This window comes from Ambystoma mexicanum, chromosome 7p (genome assembly GCF_040938575.1).
Source record: "Ambystoma mexicanum isolate Mex_15411 chromosome 7p, UKY_AmexF1_1, whole genome shotgun sequence".
NCBI lineage: Eukaryota > Metazoa > Chordata > Amphibia > Caudata > Ambystomatidae > Ambystoma > Ambystoma mexicanum.
Window position 1 is genome coordinate 495,321,947 of NC_090939.1, and position 21,186 is coordinate 495,343,132.

The 21,186-nt window shown below is 46.4% G+C and overlaps 1 protein-coding gene across 6 annotated transcripts in view; it reads right to left on the reverse strand.

The window, feature by feature from the left end:
* Positions 1-21,186, reverse strand: part of DDX3X (DEAD-box helicase 3 X-linked) — a 466,925-nt gene that overhangs the window by 136,111 nt on the left and 309,628 nt on the right. For all 6 annotated transcript variants that reach the window (XM_069636525.1, XM_069636523.1, XM_069636524.1 and 3 more), the window contains 3 exons: positions 8,543-8,641; positions 8,308-8,468; positions 1,991-2,135 (listed from right to left, as the gene is read on the reverse strand). In XM_069636525.1, the coding sequence (XP_069492626.1) occupies positions 1,991-2,135; positions 8,308-8,468; positions 8,543-8,641 (405 nt within the window). The remainder of the gene's footprint in view (positions 1-1,990; positions 2,136-8,307; positions 8,469-8,542; positions 8,642-21,186) is intronic.

Below are 21,186 nucleotides of genomic sequence, written 5' to 3' on the forward strand. Positions count from 1 at the left end.
GTGGCTGTATCTTCTTCAAAAACTCCTGCACTAGTGCAAGGATCTTCTTCAAACCCCTCTTCCTCATGTTCTTCCTCCCCACCCAAACCCTCATCTTCTTGGAGGTAATGCTCCTCTTCAGTGAGGTTATATACGTCTGTAGAAAGGGGAAACAGTCTAGGGATCTTGACCCTAGGGTCATCCTGGGGCCATTCTCCTGGTCTTGTGTGTGGGTGGGTTTTGGCTTCCCAAAAACCATTCCATTTTCTCCATACAAGAATGGAGTCTTTCAAGGGTCTCATGGGGGACCCCTGAATAGTCTAGAGGGGGGAAATCCGTGTTTTCGCCTTCCAAACGCTTAGAACGCTACCACAACGTCGACGAAATGTTTCCCTCGCCCTCAGAAAAGCCCTCCAGTAGTTCAGAAGTGCCCTTAGATGAAGGGGGCAATTCTTAGCTACTCTTGTGCTTTTTCGGCGTTTCTATAGCTTTTGGTGCGGTATTCGACGTCTGTTTCGTCGTCCGCTTACGTTTGTCTTCGGAAACAATTCTCGCCAGGCTCTCGACAACGAGTTTGTCAGTAGAGGGCTCTGGTATCGACGTTGCCTGCGTTACGCGTTGTTTCTCGACGGCCGCTCTATGGAGCGTTACGTCGGATGTTTGAGGTAGCGCCCGTGTCTGATGAAAGCCCAATCGCTGGTCGCGGCTGCGTTTGCGGGTGGGGCTTGAGACCCTACGGTCTGAGGTAGACCCCGGAGTGCCCTGCGCCCCCTTCGGCGCTGATGGATCCTTCGTCTTCGACGAAGAAGAGCCGTGGGTTGTGTGCTTAGGCCTATGGGGTCTATGTGCGTCCTTGTCGCCGGGGTGTTCATCCCCATAAGCAGGGCGTGAGCCGAGCCCGTCGGGGCCGGGGACGGACGTCGAGGAGCGCGAGTGCTCCTTCTGGGGGTTAATGACTTCCGTAACGGACGTAGAGTTATCACCCTCCTCGTCACTTTCTGTAACAGCGGCGGCGGGTGAGGAAACTGACTTCGACATAGCGTAGTCCGCCCACCTCTTAACTTTCCGTTCTTTAAGAGTTCTTGGTTTCAAGAGCTTACAGGCCGCGCAGCTCTCCTCCTTATGATCGAGGGGCAAGCAACGATTACAGAGCTTGCGTTTATCCTTCCAAGTGTATTTGCGCCTACAGCGTGGGCAAAACTTAAAAGGTGTCCTCTCCATAGCTGAGGCAATAATAACTGGTGATAACAACCCCAAGGGAAAGATAGGGGAGAAAGAAAGACATTCTCAAAGACAAGATAAAAGTTCGAACCCCCACTCTCCCTACTGTATGTTGGCCGGCGAGGCCAGGCCACGTGTTCGGCAGCGCCGAAAGATCCCCTCCGTCGAAAACTTGTTCGGCAGAGACACAGCTTCACAGCTAACGTCGAGTGGAGGGCTCTTTAAGAATATAATAAGTATAATTAAGGACCGAGGTCCGTAGTAAGTATTTTGCAATGTCTCTCTAGGAGCTCCGCGTAAGGCGACCAGAAGCTGGGCGGAAAAAAACAATCTGAGGGACCTCGACGCGTGAGGGATTGTGGGTATGACGCACGTCACTATAGGGATAGTGTTACAGACACGCCTTGTCGACGTCCCCTTTTCGACTACGAAAAACAAAATGCAATACTCCGCAGTGACCACTGGATGTCGGACCTATGCACAGCATGTGATTCTAAGCAGATTAACAAACATCAGAAATATATTTATAACTAAGTGGGTACGTGTTTTCTTGGGTCTATAATGTACCGATTTCTTTATAGTGCTCTACAGCTCACAACTAAGATAAGCCTGGCTGCTCAGCCACTACAGACTTGTGTAGTGCAGGCCTAGATTAAGAGTTGGTCCTGAATACCAAGAGAAGTCTTATGAAGTCCCACACCAGTTGGACTTCAGAAAAACGTACTCAACCAAAGTGACATGGTTTAGTTTAAAGGGGTTAGTTGGACATTTAAAAATAAAAGTTACTGACCTGTATTTCTTTAGGGAAAGTAGCACTAAACATCATCGTATGGCGGACACCCTTTGGCGGCATAGTGTCCTGCTCAACAATCCTGCGAATTTGCGGCTCAAACCCCATATCCAGCATACGATCAGCTTCATCCAACACCAAATATCTAAATGGACGAAAGAATAATTGTCACTGGTAAAACAAAGAATGGCATTTACACAGTAGAAGTTAAGGGGAGGATAAGAATTACCATTATGGTAATTGCAGTACTCTTGGACCTTTGCAATTCACTCCCTCACAAAAGTAGCCCATATTAAGTATTGAAAAGGTTTTACAAAGTCACTACCTGTGGCAACTTCTAAAGGCTAGTCACTATTTAGAACAGTTGAGCGAAGCTACTCAGTTGTGTAGATCAAACAGCGAGGCTGAACTGTTGTAGGACGGTTGACATAATTATGTTGCATTTGTTGGTCTTTACTTGTCTGACATTTCAACACTACAATAAAGCGCACTTTCAATATTCCAAGTTAAATAAAACTATGTCTAGGTACATGCATCTACAGCTCAGTTTGTTAACCAAGTAGGGGGGACATACTCATTTATTATCAGTTATGATAAATGCAATCACCAAAGTAGAGAGGAAAAGATGTTTCACAAATCAAAAAGTCTTACAACGCAATCTGGGCCATTTACTAGCTCATCCAAGTCCAGGCTGTTAGGGAGAATTCTAAAACATTGAATTCCCTCCACCTTAGAGACCTCCAGAAACTTTGCTGGATTTTGAGTGAGACCCCCCAGCCCCCCTCATGTGTTTTAATGTGATTGTATACACTTTGGAGTATACCCAACTCCATAGGCATCATCTTTTACAATTGTGTCATAAGGCACCTTCAGTGCAGTGCACAGGGAAGTCCTCCAGATTTTCCAAGGCTTAAATACCTTCTCTGGGATCAACTGTTTCCCAGAGCTGTTAAGTGAAATTGACTTTAATTTGCATCGTACTTGCTAGACCCAGCACACCCCATCTTACAGTAGAGTGCTGGAGGGGTTGCTTAGTATCCCCTGTGCCGAAATGCTCATGTAAAAAATGTTATGTTACCCTTTCCTCATTTGACTGGCTGGTGGCAGTGGTTTAGTTTTGAACTACCTTTGTTTACATTTACTGCGACCGTTTGCGGCTCCGGTAAAGTAACCGCAGGAGCCATCTTTTTCAAAATGGCATCCAGCCAGCTTTGCTAAAATGGTGCCTGGTCTTTTTTTGCCAGGTCTTTATGGGAAGGTCCTTCTAGAGTTTCTCTGCACGCCAAACCAGGTTTAGTCACATTGTTAATTTCACGTTTGGCAGGGTTTCTGAGAAAAACCTTCCTCTGGCGCCAGAGTGTCTGGGGTAGGCAGAAAGTAAGGGAGGTGCCCGAAACTCCCTCTGCTTAGTCTCCAAGGAGATCCAAATGCACTCTGTGGTGATTGGCTGGCTGACTGTCCGGCAAGGATAGCCACCCTGCTGGGTGAGTGACAGCTAGGCCGGAAAGGATGGGAGAGAAATGAATAAAAGGCGAGTCTTTTGGCTTGGAAGGCAGAGTTGACCACTGGACGAAGGAACCGAAGAGCTTGAAGAGGACGCCTGTAGCAACTCGACTGTTGGTTTGCCCCATGAAGCCCTGCTGCAGTGACTACTTGCCAAGTAAGCATAGACAGATGCCCCTGCAAGGACGACTGAGTTGGTTGGAACAATCAACTCCAAAGGAAGCCACCTGGACACCCATCTCGGAGCGGATTGAATTTCCTCAGTGCTGCAGAAAACCATATAGCCAGGGAGAGGGACACCATATTGTGGGCGTTACTTTTAAGGTGGCCTAAAGCTTTTGGAAGATCCTCCCGACTCGCACGAAGCAGGACTGACCAAGCCCGAGCCCCCTCAGCAGAGTGCAGGACCCCAGAAGTAAGGACAGTCCACCTGGACAGCCAGGAACCACACTAATTGGTGTACCGCAAGGAGCTGAAATGCCAAACAGCCACTGAAAGTGAAGTTTGCTGGTTGCCAGGCCTGAGGCCCAGGAACAACGAGATCTGCAGAGCTGCAAGGAAACAGAAGTCATTAACTGCATCTTTTCTTCTTCACCAAGGTACTGTAAAACAACTAAGAACTTACCTCTTACTGTAGAAGTGCTTGTAACTTTCACAGGTCTAATCAGCTTGTGGCCCTACATTTGATTATTTTCATCAAAGACTAAGAACTTGTGCAAAGACTTTTCCATTACTTACCAGAAGTGCTTTATCCTGTCCAAGACTTTAGCCCATTGACTTTGGCTTAGCCTATCAAATGACTCCAAGTGAACTCCAAAATATCTGCACTGCTTTGGAATATTTGTGGTCTGGGTTCTAATAACCTTTGCCTTTTACCAACTTAAGAGTATTCTGAATGCCAAAAGTAAGGTATTAATGTCCCCAGCACCCTTTTTCCTGAAGTCACCCAAGGGTGTAGGTTGCGTCTGTGGGCCAACCCAAAAGGGCCTTGTGTGATTCAGAAACTCAAAGTGTACAGTATTGAAGTACATTTGTGTTTTACTATTCTATTGCTCCCTTCTGAAGGCTTTATAACGGACTGATGAATTTGTTTATGCAAGAAACCTTGTGTATGTTTATTTGAATACCTTTGATTGTGAAACTGTAACTCCACTACAGCTCACATTTCCCCTCTTGAGTCAAGCCTGGCTGCTCAACATGCTACCAAAACTGTAGTACAAGCTTATACCAAAGGTTGGGCTGCCTATACCTGTAGTCCTAGTTTGTAGTGTTCCCAGAGGGTACTGCATTCAAACTTTGCCGAACAGGCAAAACCACATTTTCGCTGAGATGGAATTCCAACGGGACCATTGGCATGAAGGAGGGGTGTGTCCGCATCACCACCCTCGTCTTGTGGAAAATCAGACAATGCCGCTTGCAGGACAGGGACTTGAGCTCACTCTCCTGGCAGAGGTGATGGCCACGAGAAAAGTGGTCTTCCATGAAAGGAACTTGAAAGGAGCTAGCTGCATAGGAATGCCCCCCCACCCCCTCATGAGCCTCGTCAGCACCACATTGAGTTCCCACACCGGGGCAGATGCCTTCACCGGTGGGAGCGATCGAAGCAGTCCTTTGAGGAACTCCTTCACTATACTGACCAAAGAGAAGACAGCCCCTGAGACCTGCCCTGAGATGATAATTTATATCGCACCTATACACAAGTGTTTCAAGGCGCAGCGAGTGAGGGGAAAGAGGGAACAAGACTGACAGTGTGAAAGTGCACGGAGGATGAGCAAGTGCAAGACATATGATCAAACATTGAAAACAGGAAGTGTGGCGAGCAAGTGGCAGTGTAATGGTTGTGTAGAATAAATAAGTGAGAGATAAGTGCAAGTATAGGGGGTTGTAGGATTGCAGATACAGCCCCAAGTGCAGGGTTGCCAGTGCAGGTGTGCAACTGGGAGGGCAAGAACCTGGGCCTGTGGTTCAGAGGGTAGCCAGGTAAACAGTGCAGTATCAGACAGGATATCAGCAAGGTTGCGGAAGAGAGAAGACAGAAACAGAGTAAAGTCTTGAGCTGCTTCAAGGAACCGGAGAGAGGCGCCAGCCAAAGATCTGCCCCAAACTCGTTGCTTGGTAAAGCGTTTGACCCTCAAGGAGTTGGAGGAGCGAAGTGTTCGTGTAGGAAGATAATTCCGAAGAGAAAGCTGGAGATATTTTGGTCCCAGGCCCCAGTGGGCCTTGTGGACAATACGAAGGGTCTTGTACTCTATCCTTGCTGCCACTGGGAGCCAATGGATAGCTAGCAGTGCTGGAGAGAATCCCTGGGCCTGAGGCCAAGGACAAGTCTTTCAGTCCTGTTCTGGATGAGTTGCAGTAAGGTCACTCACGGCAGGGTTAAAATGATAAAGTCATAAAGTGCAGCAAAAGAGCTTTGGGTCTCTAAGGTGGGAGGAATTTAGCACTAAAATGAAATATACCTCCATAATCAAGAGCAGCAGTTTGCATACCACTCGCATTGAAATTTAATGTTAAAGGATATTTATACTGCGCACTATCAGCACCAGAGTGGTCCCCAGACGCTCTGGAGGATCTGAAAAAAAGGAGGTTGGTTGGGGTACATTAGCTGTGGTGTGCTGTTGGCAGCTTTTGTTCTATTAACAGTTTGCAGAGATTTTTGGTGTGGTATCCAGTCGGTATCCCCCATGTGCCATTGTGCAAGGCTGTGCGGTTTGTTGTTGCACTGCAGTGAGGTGCATGCGGTTTGGTTTTAGAGGCATGGTTGGGTTTAGTTCGTGTTTGAGGTGTATGCAGGCGGGGTGATGTTTTAGTAGGGTTGGTTATTAGCATTGTTGTCTGAAGAGATGCACTCATTTTGTGGGTACTCAGTGTGACTCAGTAATAGTCAATCCTCTCAGGATGTGGCGCCAGCCAATATTCCCAGCTCTATCCAAAACCTGGCCAATATACAGTTCTATCTTAATGTGGCACAGGTCAATAATCACTAAACTCTGGAACGCAGGCCAATATTCGCAGTTCTAGCCTAGTGTGGCATCAGTCAATAACAGTCCTCAAGGTGTGACTCAAGTTAACATTCACTAAAATCTCTGGATGCGATGCAGGCTAATATTTGCAGTCCTCCCTTAGTGTGGGCCAGGCTAATATTCACAGATTGCCTGAACTGCGTATCAAAGGTTTGTATTTTTGACATTCATTAACCAGACCGAGTCCTAATGCAAGATCTCACCAGAGGCGCACACAACCCTGCATGCTCCCCTTACCAGGGTTTTGCTTTAAATATTTTAAAATCTACGTTTCCATTAAGTAATCAAGTGTTCAATGGTCTTAACTGAGAGCAGCAGTTCAGGGTTTATGAATATTAATGTCCACTAAAACAGCGAATAAAGTTCAAGTCCATGTGCATCACGCACAGCGCAATACACAAACAAGGTGCACAATTCCTTAGCGACAAACTACGCCTACATCAACCGACAAGAACACCAAGATCAAGCACCGACATACGCCTGGAACCAAAACCCTACAACAGAAGAAAACTCGGAGGAGCCTCTTTCTCTCACCAGGCACCCAAAACCTGGAACAACCTAAGAATATACGCAACACAACCAACCATCTAGCTAGCATTCAGGAAACCCCTCAAATCATGGCTCTTCACAGCGTAACCACAACAGAGACGCACTAGAAAGCGCAGACATTAAAACAACGATGAAAATAACTCCAACCCCGGCCTCTCTCAAATTGGACAAACACTCAAACCAAAGAACCAACCACTTGACAGAGCATAAGATATCATGAAAATAGCCACTAAAGGAAGGCTCCAGAGACTGATCACATACTTGGACCCAGACGAAAGCCCTCAAGTGACTCGCCCACTCGTACGTGCAGACGCATTTAGATATAATTGTGAATGTTAGCATGGCCACGCTTAGATGGAGTTGTGCATACTGGCCTGCATCGCATCTAGATAGGACTCTAAATATTAGCATGCCCGCACCTTCGCTAAACGTGAAGGCTAGCACAGGCCACACCTAGAATTGTGGACAATTGGCCTGCGTCGCACCTAGATAGGATTGAAGGATAACATGCCCGCGCCTAGATGAAACTAATGTTAGCAGGTGCCACACTTAGAACTGTGAACACCAGCCTGCGCCGTATCCAGATAGTTATGAATGTTAACATGCCCACACTTAGACAGATTTCTAAACACTAGCCTGAGCCGCACCTAGAAAAGACTGAATGTAGGCATGCCCACATGTGAATGCCAACAAATGCCACACTTAGACAAAACTGAATGTTAGCATGCTTAAGGTCATGTAACCCACTAACCAATATAAGCTCAAACTCTGCATACATCTCACTCAACCATCTCGCACAACAAGCCACACGCACTTCACAACACTGCGACCCCACAAGCTGGAGCAACAGCACACACGGACTGACACCGATCCAATACCTGCACCAAAGCTCAGCACCCTGTGTACACCGAGTTGAAGCTGCCAACAGAACACCACTCCTCTCACTATCCTACTCCCTCTTCACCCTAACCAATCCCCCCCACCCCTTATTTACAGATCCGCCAGAGCGCCTGAGGACCAATTCCGTTGGCGACGGTGCACAGTACAAATACCTTTAACATTTAACTTAATACCTGCACACAAGAGTGAATAGTGTGTCAGAATAGGCTAGCAGGAAAGTAGAACTACCAATAATGCATTGAAAAAAGTTTGAGCGCTCATTAATGAGCAACTGGCATTAAGCTTCAAGGTACATCAAATATGAACAGCACTGCAATAAATATTTAAAACAAAGTAACTTACTTGCAGAAGTCTAGGCCAATCTTCCCTCGCTCCATCATATCAACAAGACGTCCAGGAGTTGCTACAAGTAAGTGACAGCCACGTTCTAAATCCCTGATCTGTTGACCAATGTCTGCTCCTCCATACACCACACAGGGACGAACTTTGGAACGGTAGGCAAACTGCAAGGTAAGACAAGTTTAAATACTGGCCTTAAAAATCTTGGCACATTAGAAAATCTAGTTTTGATCTATACCTTTCTAGCTTCTTCATAGATCTGAACAGCCAGCTCTCTGGTTGGAGCCAACACCAAAGACATTGGATATTGTTTGCGCCTCCCATATTTTCCATTTTCCTTTTAAAGAAAAAAATATATCAATAAGCTGAACAAAACTTAGAGAGCAACATCTTTAGGACCTGCATGGCCTCTACTATAGACAGTTCAAACTTACTGTAGACCGACTGCACAGAAAGGCTCACATTTGGGAGGGGTGTTTACAGCTATATGGTACAGCTCACTGCAAAGGATGCCCAGTACATATGGTCCACACATACTAAAAATATATCCACATATTTGTCAAGAATAATGTGAATTGACAGCATGACAAAGGCAAGTTCTCATCTTTTAACCAGTTTACCTCCATGGAACCTTCAGAATACTGGATTTAGATCTGGAATGACTTTGGGGGAGTGCTTTCAAACTTACCTGCTCACCACATTGAGGAGCACTGGTCTGCTTTTAAAGTTAAACATACAGTGAAGGCTTGTATAGCAGTACAACCAATTCTCACACACACCTTCCTTAGGTAGTGCTACAAGAAAACATTGTGTCCCCATGCTGGTCTGTAACTTGCTACCATCCCATTCATGACGCATATAGAAATAAACAGTCTGGGCAATTTTTACACAAAACCCTGGTCAAGGATGTGCCACCTTCTAAACTAATAAAACAATTTTTAAAAAAGGGAAGCCAAACCTCCAAGGTAAAGATGGATTTCCAAACTCAACCCTGGGGTAGATTTTGGGAGGCCATAATATACTGAACCGGGGGGAGATGGATTTTAGTCAAAATCAATCAAGAAGTTCGCAGAGCAACAAGGCTTAGTCTGAAGGGTGCAAGTGGTCTGGAGCTACAATAAGGGCATAACACCAAAAATTCCAGTTAGACAGGCGAATACAAAAATAGGGCTTTAAAATACACCCGAAGCAAGCAAGAGAACAAGTTACTTACCAACTGGTAACATTGTTTCGACTGGATGTTCCTCCAACGTATTCCTCTTTGACATGCAATGCCCAGCTTCAGAAAGCAGAGGGCACCCTGCGTCTAGTTTATGTCCCTCGAAAGCCTCCGTCGAGGGTGGTGGCATTGGATGTTATAAGTAGCAGGCACAGCACCCGTTGGTCTAAGTTCAGTTTATCCCCTCATCTTTTTAGCATAGTTGCCATTTAGTACATGCAGGCATCAGCCTTGTTGGAACAAAAGCTGTAATAGCATGGGAAATTCTACAGGGGGTAGGATGTGAGGGCGATGAGGAACATCCACTCCAAAGAACTTTACCAGTTGGTAAGTAGCTTCTTCGAATGGATTGTCTCCAATGTATTCCTCATCTCTGACAGACTCCCAAAGCAGTATCCAAGACTGGAGGAGGGTGGAACATTTAGATTTGCCAATTGTCAGGGCAGAATAAAGTACTGCCTTACAAAAGCGATGCCCTGAGCGTGGAAGTATCCAAGCAATAATGCTCGGTGAACATGCGCAACGATGACTACGCTGCAGCATCAGAGATGTTTCGAATGGGTACTCCCATTGGCAGGGCTGTGGAAGAGGTCATGGCCCTGGTGCAGTGTGCCCTCAAAACCTCTGGTGGGTCCTTGCCTGCCAGTCTAACATTCTGAAATCGTAAGGATGAGCCACCTGGACAAAGTTTTTTGAAAACAGCTTGCCCTAATTTGCATCCAATATATCCTATAAAGAGCTCGTCGTCCACCCTCAACTTGGCCATCCTAGATACATAAAACCTTAAAGCTCTTCTAGGGTACAATTTATGGAGCCTTTCTTCCTCTTACCCATCATACCTGATAATATCTAATGTGCACGTGTTTGCCTACTCGTTACAGTGCAACTACTCTTTACATCTCCTGTAACCAAAATGCGCCCAGATGCCCCTGGGCCAGGCGCGCAATACAAATAAAACAAATGCGGTGGAGGATAAAACTTTGGCAGAACTATTTTCTGATTTAGATGAAGTCTGCTACTATTTTAGGGTGGACGGAGGGTCCTCAACACAAACCTGTCCTTGTGGAATACGGTAAAGGGTGGCTTTGAAGAGAGTGCCTGCAACTCGCTCACTCTACGTCCAGATGTAAGAGCAACCAACAGTATAGTTTTGAAGGTTAACCTAAATGAACATGTGTGCAAAGGTTCAAATGGTGCACACATTAAACATTTTAGAACTAGGTTAAGGTCCCAAACTGGAACCTGAAAAGCACAAGGTGGAAACACATTTGTGACCCCTTTTCAGAAATGCAATTTTGAAGCAAGACCATTCCTCCAATGAGTGCTTGAATATGGGGGAGAGCTGCTAGATAACCCTTAATGGTCCCAATGTGCAAAACCTTTGTGTGCTAATAAAAGCCGAAAGGATAGCAGATCTGGAGTCGAACATAGAAAAGTATCAACATTTGTTTCCCTGCACCTGTTGCAAAATGTATTCCAACGGCACAGAATTAGTTGCTGGCCTTCTTGCCGAAAGCAACATCTCCATGACATCATCCGGGAGGTCCCAATCCTTGTATCTCAACCTTTCAGAAACCATGCATGAAGGTTGAGAGAGTTTTGACCTCTGGACGGAGAACTTGACCCTCCCTTTGCGAGAGAAGGTACTCTTTGTGGAAGACGCATCGGAGGACAGATGGACATGTCCAGAAGGTCTGGGTACATGTCCTCCTGGCCCAATCCGGGGCAATTAGGATCATGTGGCTCCCGAACCGTCTCAATCTCCTGATTATTTGAGGAATGACGGGGACTGGCGGAAATGCGTATAGCAGTGGAAAATCCCAATCCACCACGAACGAGTCTCCTAGAGCTGCTCAGAGGAAATTCCCTTGAGCAGTACTTGCAGTTCCGGTTGCAAACAGATCTACTTGAGGGGTTCAAAGGTCGAAGATCTCTTGAAGGACTTCCTGAGCTAGTTTCCACTAGTGGGCGACTGCTCTGCCTGCTCAGAGCGTCCGCTACTGTGTTCTCCCTGGCTAAGTGAACTTCCGATAGGGAGATTCACTCTTAAATTGCCCAGTACCAGATCTGCATTTCCTCTGCACAGTGGTACTGACCCTACACCTCTTGAGGTAATGCATGGCCACTGTGTTGTCAGTCATGATCAGGACATGCTTTCCCCTGGGAGGGCAGGAAGGCCTTCAGCGCTAGTATGATTGCCCTCAGCACTAAAAGATTATGTAGTTTGGACTCCAATGGAGACCAACGACTGCTGGCTGTCAGATTTTTGGTATGGGCTCCCCACCGCGTGAGTGAGGTGTCAGTCACTACAGTGGTCTCCGGCCATGGTTGCCAAAAAGGTTCCTCCTTCAGGATATTTTCCTTGCAGGTCCACCATAGAAGATCCTGCTTAACCTTGATCGCAACCTGCAGTAGACCAGACATCAGTTGAGAACTGGCACGATTGTGTGGAAGGAACACTAAGGACTAAGGATCTCATTCGTAGACGGGCCTCTGGAACCAGGTAAATGCAGGCTGCCATGATGCCGAGCAACCTTTAGACTTTGAAGGTCGGGAGACAGTGGGCATTCTGAAAGTTTGTTACCATCTTGAGCTTGTCTTGAGCCCTCTCCTTGGGAGAGGAACACTTTCCAAAGGACGTGTCTAAAACAGCTCTGATATACTGGAGCTGTTGGGAAGGTGTCATGTGGGACTTCTTGAAATTGAGGGAGAAGCCCAGTCTGTAGGGAGTGGCAGGTAATGCTGAGGTGATCAAAGACTTGTTCGGGAGAACGCGCTCTGATCAGCCAATTGTCCAGGTAGGGGTAGATGTTAATCCCTCTCCTGATATGCGCTGCCACCACCATTAGTTTGGTGAAGGCCCTCGGGCGGAGGTCAACCTGAAAGGCAGGACTCGAAACGATAGTGCGAGCCGCCAACGGTGAAACTCCGTTATTTCATGTGCTTGAGATGTATTGTCACAAGAAAATAAGCATCCCGATGGTCTAATGACACCAACCAATCCTGTAACTGGAGGGCCGGAAGTATCTGAGAAAGCGTGACCATCTTCAATTTCTACTTCCTGAGGAACTTCTCCAAGAATCTCAAGTCCAAGACGGGTCCTCAGTCCTCAGTCTTTCTTGGGGATCAAAAATATGGGCAATACCAACCATTGTTCCTTTCTACAGGCACTGGATCTAGTGCACCTTTCTCTAGCAGTGTTAATATTTCCTGCACAAGGAGCAGATCTGTAATCTTCAAAGGGTTTCCCCGGTGGATGGTGTGAAGCTGCGTTATAAAATGGTAGGCATTACCATGGGCTATGGTATCCATAGCCCACGCATCTGTAATAATGGCTCACCATTCTTCGAAATGCTGAGAGAGTCTGCTCCCACCGGTGACACGTGATGCAAGCCCTCAAAGTGGTTTTGAAGCGGAAGCTGCTGATAAGGTAGCTGGAGTTGGCTTGGCACCTCTACCTCGTCCACCACGAGGTAGCTTCCGTTGGCCTCTTTGACTGGCCATTCCTCTCGCTTTTCCAAATTAGTAGCGAAAAGATCACCCCTTCCCAACCCCTCCCTGGCTGGCTGTCCAGCCAGACAAAAAGGCTGAGGTTGCCCAAGAGCGCCCCCTAAAGATTTGGCTGCCGCCTAAGAGGTCTGTAACCTTAATGTTCTAGTCCGCCGTGCTGCCAAAAAGGGGGGACCAGTCAAATGGCATGTTCAAAAGAAGAGCTTGCACATCAGGTGCAAAACCTGACTTCCGCAACCACGCAAATCTGCGCTTCATGGTGCTCATGGCCATGGACTTGCTGATTCTATCTGCTGTGTCCAATCCAGACTGAACATTGCTTCCTTGCCGTACTTAATAGCCAGGAAGCAGTTCCTTTGACCCGCTTCTGGAATATGTTCCGCTGCCATGGATATCCCACAGAGTACGAACATTTTGCAAAGGCACATGTGGAGTTGGCCGACTTCAGGGCCATACTCCCAAGCTGAAAACACTGTTTGTGCCCATCCATGTGCTTGTTGTCCCCATCAGGAGGGATGTTACGGTACACTGTCTTGTTAGAGGTAGCCGGGGCTGCCTGGACCACCAGAGTCACCAGAGTGGGGTGTTTGGACAGGTAGCCAGGTCGCTACTGGAAGGGTGGTATTTCTTTGCAAGCGACTTGTCCACTGCCGGATTGAGGTCTCCCAATTTCTGGCCACCTTTTTTGCAGAGCCACATGGAAGGGTAATATAGGATCTGTAGGTGGACCTTGGTCTAGAATATTGGTCAGATCATCCTGATCAAACTGTACCAGGTCCAGTCCAGCCTAGGTACTCCACTACTTTGGACATCAGTTGCTGGTATGAGGAGTCAGCGTGCTCCCCTGGTTCTGACCTGCAGAACTCCAACTCGTGAGAGCTATCAATGCAGCTGGCATTATGCAATGCGTCAAAGATCTTCCATCTTGCTTTCTTCTGATCCGAGGCATTCCGGCACATTGGGGATTCCATACTGAAGCCAAAAAGCGGCATCCTCCCCATCTGATCTCTTCCTCAAAAATGGAAGAGCAGGATTTGGAAAAAATCCTCCTTTGGCAGAGGAGTGAAGATTTTTTCAGGAGTACCCACTGGCTTCGAAGGCGTAGATTTGGTTTCAGCTTTATGAGTTTCCTCAAGTCCTGTGGGCTGAGCTGACACAATTGGTACCTTTGGTGTCAACGGCTTCGTTTTTAGAGGATTTGGATATCTTGCCTACTTGCAACTTCCCCTTTCGTTCTCACAATGCCTTTCCCGTCAGTTTGGTACGGGAATCAGTGTCATGGCACCACAGACAGACGATGCAGATCTGTTACTGATATCTTGGAGTCTCACTCCTTTCATTTTTTGAATTCAGAACGAGAGTGTAGAAGACTAAGCCATATTTTTTAAGGAAACTGTGCAATTGAGGTAACTACGCAATCAAATTGAAGGAGACGCACAGAGTCTCGAAGCAAACACGTTTGCGGAAAAACAGAAGTGAGGCCAACGGGCGCTGCGCGTGCTACTTATAACATCCGATGACGTCACCTCGACGGAGGCAGCCATCGACGCAGGGCACCCTCTGCCGAAAATGTTTACTGAAGCAGGACATTACAGGTCAAAGATTAGGAATACGCTGGAGGACACAATCCATTCGAAACATCTAGTCAAATATTGTCTCACACACCTTTAAAAGCAGATTACATTTACCTGTAGAATATAAGAACCAGTACTACACTGGCAAGTATTCCAATGATATGGAAGTCTTAGTTACTTACCTGTAACTATTTCTCTAGCATGGATATCTTTCATAATTTCACATGCTTGAATATTCCCCGTCAGACTGGGAATCCTCAGTAAATTAAATATAAAATTAAAACTTTCTCTTGGGAAAGAAAGCTACAGCCACTGGGCCCTATAGAGTTTGTGTAGCCTTTGAGTCCCTCCACCTCCTTTTAGGCCCTAACCAATGAGGTGGCAGGGCTTAGGCTCCACCCCAGTCAGCCATCTTCAGATTTTGACCCATGAAAGCTACTAACTGATGACTCACTGGTGGAGAAGCAGCCTCCAATCTGGCGCATGTGAACCTGGGAAAGATACCAATGCTGGAGAAACAGTTCTAGGTAAGAAACAGACTTCTCCAGCATTGGATCTTTCATAGATTCACATGCTTTAATAGAATACCTAGCAGTGGTAGACCTCATAACATGCTTGTTAGCCGCAGTGTTGCACTCGAGGTGCATGTGTCATATCTATATGGGATTCATTACTGACAGTAATCCTATTTCTGATGCTCGTTCTCTGCTTAGATTCACATGAAATGCATAGGCTGACATCTAGTGGACGCTGCGGAGTATTACAGTTTATGAAACTCAATAAGGGACTTCGACAGCGCGTGCCAGTCATACTATCCTTCGTGTGACTGGGTTTCTGACATGAGGTTGCATGAAGTGTAGAGCAAGTTAAATTATAGTAAAGCAGATTATGTATCAGATAAAGTTCAGAAAACATCTATGCACCTTCTCCAAGGGGAGGAAGGGTGGGCGCATGAGATTTAAGCAGATACAAGCATCAGAAATATGATTACAGTGGGTAATGCATTCATTCTGAGGGTTGTGGAATCTGCTTACATCACCTTCTATGCATAGATTAGCAAGCAGTGTTTGGAGAAGGTGGTGGGTTGTGAGAAGTTACAGCAGCAAATAGAGGTTTTAGCATCGCTTATTCCACCTGGCAATCTGCTTTAGAGCGAGTGCCAATGCAGTAGTGCTGAGTAAAAGTGTGGATAGAGCTCCATGTAGCCGCTTTGCAAATGGCACCCAGCGGGACATCTGCGTTCAAGGCAGCTCCTGTACCCCTCATGGAGTGAGCCCTTGGTGGTAAAGGCAGTGTTTTATTTGATGGAGTCTGGTTTATATAGTAACGACTGACCTCCTTACATCTAGTGTATGGAGTTTCTCAGCCAAGCTTGATGGATTTTTGAAGAAAGCTGGTAGTTCGATGGCTTGACTGACATGTAACTTTGAAATTAACTTAGGCGGGAACCTAGGGTGTGTTCTGAATAACAACTTGTCTTGGTGGATAACAAAGATAGGGTCTTGCACTGACAAAGCTTGCAGTTTGACTCTCCTTATGGAGGCGATAGCCACCAGAATAGCGGTTTTAAATGTGAGTTGTTTAACGCTGGACTTGAAATGGAAGGGCGAGTCGATTTACCCTCTATGAATGCCTCAATGATGGGGATTTTCCACTGGGACACCTTACTTTCAGAAATGATTTATGGGGATAGAGCCGCTGGGTGAACTTTGATGGAGTTAAATACTAGCCCAGAGTCTACTAAATGAAGAATGTGTGATAGAGATCATTTGATGGTGTTTGTTTTGACTGGCACCATAATACAAATCTTTTCCACTGAAAGTAACAGCATCTGGTGTTTGGTTTATGTGCCTCCTTTAGGATTTTTATGCACCTTTGAGGTTGATTTAAATGGCCAAACTAGGACTTCAGGAGCCAATCTGCCCATTTCATAGACTGCATGAGGGTGTAACATTTTAACCCCCCCCCCCCACATTGTGTGAGCATGTTGAAAGGGAACGGGAGATTAATAGAGTTGCCCATCGCCAGTTTGTGCAGATGTGGATACCAATGTAGGCAAATTTGCCCAACCAGTTCATCCACAGGGTGTTCCCTTGGAGTCGTGTTGGGGGAACCTGGATGCAAAGTCTGAGCATTGTTTATTTTGTTGCAAGGTAGCCCCATTGTGTGAAGATTCAGTCTACGATATCTTTGTAGAGTTGCCTCTTGTGGTAGAGGATCTCTACTTAGTCTAGTAAAGCATGGAGTTCCCCTGGAAGATGTTAGGAACATGCCCTACTTGAGTACCCACTTCCAAATTCTTTTTGTTGTGCTAGCCTGTACAGATGGAGAGTGAGCCCCCCTGCTTGTTTATGTCTGAATATTTGTACTGTTTGATTTGACAGGTGTGCTTGGAAGGCTTGTAGTGCCTTGAGCGCTGCTAGAAGTTCCAGAAGGTTGAAGCAATTCTGGGCTGTGATCCGAGTCCACAGTCCATGTGCTGGGTGATGAAGGTAATGGGCTCCCCACCCGATGAGTGTTGCAACAATCTCTTGCACATCAGGGTTGCGAAAGGGTTTTCCCCTTAACAGGTTCTCCTTTGTCCACCAGTGTAGAGCTTGTACTATGGTTGGCGGAACGACCACTAGAGCATCCCACTGACCTCTTGCTTGAGACCACTTGTTTAGCCAACCACATGTGTGTGGGATCAGGTAAATGCATGATGCAATCCTGAGCAAGCACATTGCTTTGCAAACGGTTATCTGGCGACTGGCTAGATACTGAGCTACTGGCAGCAGTAGGTTTTGTACTTGGAAAGACTAGACACTGTTTATGACCGGTCCTAGGAATTGTTTGGTACAAGGTTTGATTTTTTTTCTCGTTAGAGAAACCAAATTGAAAAAGATGTGTTCCTTGGGTATTTTGCTTGCAAATTTGGGGATTATCCTCTGATCAGCCAGTAGTTTAGTTAAGCGTACACTGGGATTGACGCACTGTAGGTCTGCTACCACTAGCACCTTGGTGAACACCGTCGGAGCAGAGCCTATGTTGAAGGGAGCACCTTGAATTGGTAGTGGGGGTTTGCCATTTTGAAACGCAAGAATTTTCTATGCGCTGGGAAATTTGAAAGTATGCATCTTTCATATCCAATGTTGCCATGAAGTCCTCCGCTTTAGCAGAGGGATTACTTCCAGTAGTGTAGTCCTGCAGAATTTCTGTGGCTTGACATAGGTGTTTGCAGGGCGCAGGTCTAAGACAGCCCGCATCGGAAGGTATTTTTTGGCACAAGGAGGTACATTGAATACCCTTGTGTACCTGGTTTTCCGGGACGATTTCTATGGTGTCCTTAGAGAGCCGCCCCTTCACCTCTTCCAACAGGATATGTTCTTCCTGGGAGGTGTTCCTTTGTCTTGGTGAGTGGCTGGCTGTTGCATCAGTTCTATGCAATAACCGCCCGCCACGGTTGAAAGTACCAACTTGGTAGAGGTGATTCCCCCCATACATGGGTAAAGTATGGAATGAGGCCTCCTACTAGAGTAGCATGGGAGGACCTGTAGCAAGTGGTCATTGTTTGGAGGGTGTTGAGCAGAATATGGAGGATCTACCCCTACTCTAGACCACCTTTGAATCCACTGGGGCAAAAATTATAGGCCCCTCTGTTCGGAGGATTTGTTGGTGAACTGCCTTAATGATTTAAGGGTGTCACTCGATCGTGCTCTTTGAAGCTTCTTCCACCGCTTTGCCAAACACATTGGGTTCGATGGGCATATTAAGGAGGGCTGCCTGAGTTTCAAGCTTAAATCCTAACGCAAGACATTTAATCAACGTGCCCTCTGCTATGATCCTTCCTGCATTGTCCGCTGCATTCTAAGTTGCTCTTGAGGATGCAGTTTGCCATTTGCTTCCCCCTCTGCAAGGGAGAGTGACAGCTGCGTCTTAAGGGGCTCTGGAACCAATGCTATTTGTTTGCGTTAGACAAGATTGTATGCAGTACCCTGTGGTAGACTACATCAGCCTTGTCCGCTTGGTGAAGCCACGGCAGATCTCACATTCTTTATGAGTCGGGTGTAAGCAATACAGGCACTGGGAATGATAGTCCGTGAATACATTCTGCAAACCACAACTGGAGGACAGCTTGAAGAGGCAACCGCCATCCTCATCTGCGTGGTGTAGGCATGACCAACTTCTGGAAGCTTCCACGAAGAACACTAGACGATTGCTGCCCTTGAGGGGTGTGAAAATGCCAAAAAAATGGGTCCCTGTTATTCAGAGGATAATCGATGGAGCACACAGGCGCGATAGGAAAATTAAAATTTTCGTTCATATCACAAAAGCAAAAAGCGCAGAAAAGCTCAAAGAGCAAAACTCCCAACACTTGAAAGTGAGGTAAGATTCTGAAGATGGCTGCCAGAGAAGTGGCTTCGGTAGAGGGCAGTATGACCCAGAACACAGTCATTGGTTTATAGGAGAAAGCCAGTTTAGAAACGAAATGAAACCTTTTACCAGGGATACCCAGCCTGATGACTGGGAATATTCATGAGCCTGTGAATCCATGCCAGACCCCATGCTGGAGAAACTACTTCACAAATGGATCACCAGAGTAATAGACAAGATATCCAAGGAAGAACAGTTCAACCCATCGTGCAAAAGCGCAACAAAATGGTTTACCCTGCTTGACCTAGAATGGAGGGGGAAAAAAAAAAACCAGGTGAAAATTCCAATGACAACTCCACTCCTACAAAAAGGAAATCCTTAAGTCCAAAAGAAATACTACAACAGAATACCAAAGCCGCCAACACCCAAAACGAATGGTTTAAGATCATAAACTAAATGAGAAACCCCCCCTGGCTGCAACTGATACCTTCACTGAACCTATGCAACGATCTTGCAGACCACATCAAAAACAAAATAAGCACCATCCAACAGATCATACAAAGCAGACCAAGCAAACATGCAATCCACCCAGCCATCAGACTCGTCAGAACAAAACTGAATCTTCCCCCAAATATCAGCAGAGACACTCTGCAAGATGGTAAGCAACAAGGCTCCCCATGGATCCCTGCACCCCACACATACACAAATCAACACTCACATGGGGAACACCCATGCAATACTACAGAAACCTTTCCAACCAATCACTTTCAACAGGGACAGTACCACGATCATTCCATTCGGCATACATCAAGCAAGCGGTTCAAGGACAGGGAGAATTCTCAGAAATATGCTCATCCCTTTCTACCAAGAGACCCCCCCCACCCTCCCCTGAGCTCTTTTGCTGGACTTTTGACGTTTATCCAAAGAGCAATACCTTTTTCACCACTCATGTATTCTGTGATTTGAACACTTTTTTTTAGGTCTGAAACTCCATAGGCATCTTCTTACACTGACAGCACCTTCAGTGCAGTGGCACAGGGAAGTCCTTTAGATTTACCCAAGGTTTAATTTACTTCTCTTGGTTGAACTATTGAATTTACTTATTTATATCTTTCTAGAACCAGCACACACTATTACAATAGGGTGCTGGAGGGGTGTTTAGTATCCCTTTGTCTAGTTTCTCATGTAACATTTTTATGTTGCCCTTTCTACAATTAATGGCTGGTGGCAGTGGTTTACTTTTGTTTATACCATTGGGAGTTTTTACAGTGGGCTACAATTGCAGCTGCAGAATAGCACCCATGGGTGCCCATTTGGTCTAAATGGCCCAGTCTTTTTTTTGCCATTTGAGATTCTCTGCGTGCCGAACCAGGTTTGGTCCCTTTGTTTTGTCTTGCTGGCTTCAGTGCTGAAATCAGTCTCTGGCTCCAGCATGTCTGGCAGGGCAGGAAGCGAGGGATGGGCCCGAAACTACCTGTGCTTAGTCTCCTTGGTTACAGGAATGCACCCAAAAGGTGATTGGCTGGCTGTCCTTGAGGACAGCCAAACTGCTGTGCGTGCGACAGCTAGGCTACAAATTAATGGGGGGAGACCTGCATAAAATGTGAGTTCTTTCGCAAGGCAGTCAGAGTCGGCCACTGGACGAACGAATCCGAAGAACTTGGAAGAGAAGCATGGTGCAACTCCTGGACTGTTGGTTTGCCCAGTGAAGCCCTGCTGCAGTGCAGAAGCTCCAAATTGGCCTCGACTTGGCTGGCTTTTTCTTTTCACTCCCAACTCAAGTTCCTCTGTCTAGTCTACAAACCTCTCTATGGCCTTGCACCTCCCTACCTATCCTCCCTTCTCACTTTCTATACTCCTTCTCGTTCGCTCCGCTGACCTTTACATACTCGCTTCTCCAACCTGCACCCCTTCCCATCCTCACTGTCATCCCTCTCCACTCATGCTTAACTTCATCTATAATGTAAATTGTTCCCTGTACTGTTTTCTGGTTTGATTCAATTGTTATGTAATGCTTGCTGTATTTTGCTTGTTCCTCTTGTAAAGCACTTTGGATTAAAGCGTTATATAAAGCTAATAAAATACAAATGGACTACAGAAGCCCTGCAAAAGACGACTTTTCCCCTTGGGTTGGTAGGACCAATCATCCCCAAGACAAACTCGACTGGAAACCCTCTCTGCTGGGTGTACTTCCATTGCTGCTGCAGGAACAGTGCCAGGGGACAG